This window comes from Rhizophagus irregularis, chromosome 4 (assembly GCF_026210795.1).
Source record: "Rhizophagus irregularis chromosome 4, complete sequence".
Classification (NCBI taxonomy): domain Eukaryota; kingdom Fungi; phylum Glomeromycota; class Glomeromycetes; order Glomerales; family Glomeraceae; genus Rhizophagus; species Rhizophagus irregularis.
The window spans coordinates 5334360-5340367 of NC_089432.1; the positions used below are offsets into that span (position 1 = coordinate 5334360).

Genomic DNA, 6008 nt, shown 5'->3' on the forward strand with positions numbered 1-6008 from the left:
CTTTTTCTTGTTATCCGACTATTAAAATTCGTAGTATATATAGTATCTTTATTGTTATTTTAGATATAAAACATCAAATTATTATTAAAATATATTATTATAGTATTGGAAAAATATTTATTATATTCTGATGTTTAAATTTGCCTGAGAAATCTTTAACGTTATTTTTAATATAGCCAAACTTTTCAACTTACTGGTAGATATCCGAATTTTATCCGACTTTCATTTTTCTCTTCTATGAATATTTTACAGATCTTAGGTTGATGTAATCGCGAAATCAAAATAAAATAAAAAATGGGATGAGTTTGCGTTAAAGTTTGCGCAAAAAAAGCTTTTGTTTGATGCTTTTGTTGCGTAGGCGTAACTCCGATGAAGTACATCCTCGGCTATTAAAATCCTTTTTTCTATGAATGTAATAAAAGCGTATTTTATTTATCCCTACTCAGCATTTACTCAGCATTTACATGTGATGTACAGTAAAACACTGTTGTATCGTTCTTATAAGATCACGTGCTATTCTTATACGATCAAATTATGCTCCCCTTTATATGTATCTTTCTTATACCATCTTGTACGATCAGATAATTCAGATATACCAGCATGATTATGTATTCTTTTCTTGACCTGAAAACTAAAAGTATTAACGCGTTGTTATTTCATTATTTTTTTCTTTTACAAGAGTATAGAGTATAGACATAAAAAGAATTATAATACTTAATGAAAAAATAATGCAGTAGTAACAGTACTTACATATATACTACAGTATATATATACTGTATTCATAAATATTAAAAAAAAAATAAGATTAATTTTTTTATTTTAATATTATTTGATTTTAACAAGTTGTTTTTATTAATATTCAAAAATATTTCTTTTTGTTTATCACATTATCAATTATTGCGTATTAATTTTTGCATATACAAGAAAATAGCATCTGATGGTCTAAGTAAGATACATTTGCCTCTCTTTTAGTACACCCTCCTTGACCATAATGAAAATTTGAAAAAATGTACATTTAGAGAGAAATTTATACTTGGGACTGAGTAAGGAGGTTCATTTAGAGACAAATCATATAGTGCGTACATTTTAGGGAGTGTGCACTTAGAGAGAGTTGACTGTATAATTATCGATTTTAAAAGATACAATTTGGATATATATCAATGTGGCCTGAACTAACCTAATTATCTGGGGCCGTTGTAGATGTTATACAAAGATATCTTTTTTTTAAAAGAAATAATGATTGGTCCGAAGAACTATAAATTTCTACGCAAGTTGTATGCAAGTCCGTCCGGCAAAAGTGTCATTCTTGATATATAAAAATAAAAATAAATAAATGCCTATCAAGAATCATACCATAAACATATCAAAGAATGATGTTTTTGCTTCGTGCAACAAAAAAACTTTAAATGGCACTTCAGACTTAATAACGGATTCCTAGTAATAATCATAATAGTAATAATAATGAACTTGCCGGTTTATTTTACTATCTTGATTTCTTTCCTTTTATTAATTTCATCATCTCTTATCCTTTCTTTATGTACAGTATCTATGATACTTGCAACAAATGGAGAGATAAGTCTACCCTTATATATACATAAGAAGTTTATACTTACAACCAACCAAAAAAATCATATAAATTTTTTCTTTTTTTAAATAATGTCGGGGCGGAAAGCTATTACAATCCTTAAACGCTAACTGAAGTTATCATAATTCTGGCACGTATAGATAAAAGTAAATCTTTTTGTATACATTTCGGGACTAGACTAGTATGTTTCTACACAAACCATTCCCATTTTCACAAAATAATTTATTTTGCTACAGAATTATAAGCTTATTTACACTCATCCCTTACTAGATTGTGATGGCGGAGTGTAATTTTAACTTTTAATTAAATATTCGAATACCAACAGTATTCGTCTAATTTATACCTGGTTTTTATCCTGGCATTTCCTTCTTTTTCATCAGATATACCATTGTGGAAGCGAAGATAATTAATTAATTGTTATTTTCATTCTATTATTAAATTTATCATAGATTTGGCTGGTATTATAAGTAAATATTGGAGAAAATAGTTTCATGCACGATAAATTATAAATAAATGCAAGTACATTTTTGTTTCATCAGATGGAAACCGAATTACTTTTGTGAAAAAGGAAGTACAATACTGTAAATTTAAATTTTGAAGATAAAAATTCTTTATAGATACCCGTTTAAAAATTAGTATATATAACTCAAACATACATGGTTGAGTATAAATTCGGCCTTTACTCTTAAATTTTAACTGATGTCATATATAAATAATTTGACGTAATAGATAAAAAAAAAAAATGTAAAAAATTAAATAATGATATTCTTTATAAAATTTTTCAAATTTACGTGACTTAATCAAATAATGAAAGAAATTATAAAAATCTCTAAATTATTGTTTGTTAGTTGATATGAAGTCATGATTTCAATTTTATGGAGTTATCCTTATAAATATGTTTATAAAGTGTATCTGATAATTCAATTAAATATTTGAAAGATGAGAATATCATAAAAGCAAATTTTCAAAAGCAAAACTTTCGTTTAATTATGCAAATATCTATGAAGAAATTTATAAGTGAATGTTCATCTATAAAAAGTTTTCGTTTAGACTAGCTGTAACTTGTTGCGTTGCAAAAGGATTAATTTACGAATTTCAGAAAAAAATTCAGTCTAAGAAAATGGAAAAAAGTACTTTTAAAAAAAAAAGTTCGGTCTATAAGAAGCATATTTTTTTCAATTTCCGAGTTTATAAGAATTGAAAACCGAAAAAAAATATATATATTAAAAGTAACCGGATAGCATCGTTCTGAATAGCCAAAAGTGAAATATGACTAATAAGTAAGACAAATTAAACCTTTTCGTTAATTAAAATGAAAATCTATCAAAATGTACACATGACTCCGACAACCAATCGAATTATTCAAAAGCAAATTTACAACACAGAATAACGAAATAAGCTATTTTATTTACAGGATTTTATGAAAATAGGTCAACACTATACGCAGTAATGCAAATGTATCGTTCTTATACGTGTACGACATACTATATTATGTGACATATACGTCGTATAAGAACATAGCACCTGATCGTATAAGAACGATACATTTGCCGCAGTAATAAATAAAGCGATGATAAAAGTGCCTATTTTATCACATAATCCCATTTTCAATTACTTTATTTGAACCTTCTAAAGGAAAGGAAATTAATACTTCGAATTTTCTTTGAAAATTTACATATAAATATATATATGACATGTTCAATTGATCAGCGACTAAACAATATATATGTGACATGTTCAATTGATCAGCGACTAAACCATAACGAGCCTATAATGAACTTTTCTTGAAAATATAATTATATCAATTGATAATTTAGTTAATTAATAAGTGTTCTGTAAATGGAGATAATGAATAATCCATACTGATGTTTAATATTTAATTGTTCTAATGGTTAAAATCACAACTATATTAAACTGTACTTTAATTTGACGTACCTCAAGACAGAGCTGCGACGCAAAAATTACCTTCTTTGACTCACCTCACCTAATCAACACTGCATAAATCATCGCACCCTACTGACCCCCTTGCTATAAAATATTTATTTATATTATGCAGAGGGGTGATGATACGGCGTATCCGATCTTAGTATAGTATGATTTTGTAAAATAGTATGTAGCATTTTTTTTAGTACGTATGATTTTAAATCGTACATACTACTTTGATTATTAAATATAGAAAAATTGTACGTATATAGTGAAAAAAAAATCATACATACGTGTATAAATCATACTTTTTTACCAGCCTCGTCATACACTTTTTCGATAGTGCTCGCTTTCTTTAAAATATGAAAACAAAAATTTAAATAAATATTTTTATTTGCTATACACTTACATTAGCATGTCATTATTTATGTGCATTTATCTTTAAATAAATAAATTATAAACACAACCATATTTAAGCTTTTTCATGTTCTTTATTAAATTTTAAATTTTTTTAATTTTTTTAATTTTCTTGCAGAACTTAAATGAAAAAAATTGAAGCTGCAAAATACTAAATTAATTATAAAAAAATTATATAGGATTTCTTGCCTACATTAATAATTCTAATCCTATTTCTTACTAAATTAGCCAATTTTAAAGCTTCGATAATTTCTTTTACATCTGAGAGAGCTATTTCCATTTTATTAATTATTTAATTTTTAATTGATATAATTATTTTAATTAATGTGAAATTTATTTATATTTATGTAATAAATTTTAAAAAAAAAATAAATCTCGAACTGATAAAAAAATCAGGGAAAAAATATTATATTTTTCGTATTTAATATATTGTGTAATCGTCGTCTGTGTAAGCGTTGATCAAACTTCGAATTATCATAATTATGTGTTATTTGTATGTAATAAAAAATTTAAATCATACTATCATACATACATATTATATAATAAAGTATATATGTACCATAAAAAATCATACATACAAAGTAAAAATCCCACAAACATACTAACTTACAAAATCGTACTATACTAATAAAATATATAGTCGTGATGATATGGTTACACGGGTTGAGGTAATTTTTGCAGCTGCGACCCTTCAATCCGGATCATATTCAAAACAAAAAAAGAATTACCCGACTCCATAACGGTATTACCCATTTTTACTTTTTATCAGATGTCCTGAGTATATTTGGTTATAAATTAATTATTTTTCTCAATAAATATACAAATCAAGATATAACTTTAATATTGTTTAAAAAGATAAAAAGGTCTCACAAAATAAGCTCCAGTGGTAACCATCATACCACAATTCTGGCCGAAATTATGATTTTGGCCCTAAGCCTTAATTCTGGTTGTCATGGCAGTTAAATTTTTGGATGGAGTAATTACCCGGATAATACCCGAGTATATACAGTATGTATCAACTCAAACATAAAACGAATACAAATACCCGAGTATAACCGGATTGTATCCGGTAGCTCTACCTCAAAAAGCTTGTGACATGTTGCTCAACTTTATGTGTAATAGTCCATCACTTCCGAGTTAATTCGACTTTTAGTGCGTAGTTCATTGCTTACGTGCTTATGCTTTATCGTTATACTTATTGTTGTGATTGTGATGCTTATTGTTATGCTTCAGCATTATTAGAAAAATTATGTATATATATTGTGAACGATTATGTACTGTAAGTTAATCTACATAGTAAAGTATTGTAAAATAATATATATTTATATTAATCTTAAAATAGATGACGATCTCTCATTACTTTTAAGTTCATCGAAACGAATTCACCTTTTGATTTGACTGAAATGATCGGATTCTAATTAACCTTTTTTTGTCAGGTAAATCAAAATGTCGATGGTGATAATCAGAATCTGTATTTTTTGATTCACTATAAATAATTATTTTTAACGCTAACAATTTTACTTTAATTTATATTTAGATTCTTTGTGTTTTTGATTGATAACCGATTAACCAAAAATGTGAATGTACCACGTGATGATTCAACAGTCGATTCCCTAATTTGTGAAATTTCTTTTTTAATTTTTCGCTTTTTTTTTCGTTTTACTTTATTTTATTTCGTTAAAATGGGTTTTTTTCTTTTTGAACAATTGGTCCTTTTTTTTATTTTGAACTAAAAGTATAAATTTAATGGTTTACTATATAAGTTTTCATTATATAAAATTGGAAAGAATAAAAAGTTTAATTATTAAAATGGAATAAATGGTATAAATGGTATGTAGGCTGATGATATGCAGCAAATTAAATAATTAAATAATTAATGATTAAACTGATAACCATTCCTATCTGAATAAAAAGTGATTGTCGATTTTTATTTTCCTTTTTTTTTTTTTTATTTTTTTGAAAAAAAAAAAATATTATCAATTATTTCTTTTTTTTTCTAGCTTGCTTATGACTGAAATTAAAATTTTATTTTATTTTATTTTCTTTTATATCCCCGATTTTTTAACGAATTAATTTATTTAAT

General features: G+C 25.8%; 1 protein-coding gene across 1 annotated transcript; it reads right to left on the reverse strand.

The window, feature by feature from the left end:
- Positions 1 to 10: 10 nt before the first annotated feature.
- OCT59_024442 (uncharacterized protein) lies at positions 11 to 380 on the reverse strand (the record flags this gene model as incomplete). Its single annotated transcript, XM_066135435.1, has 2 exons — positions 11 to 46; positions 195 to 380. The coding sequence occupies 2 exons, from the start codon at positions 378 to 380 to the stop codon at positions 11 to 13; spliced, it is 222 nt and encodes a 73-aa protein (XP_065991458.1).
- Positions 381 to 6008: the final 5628 nt, after the last annotated feature.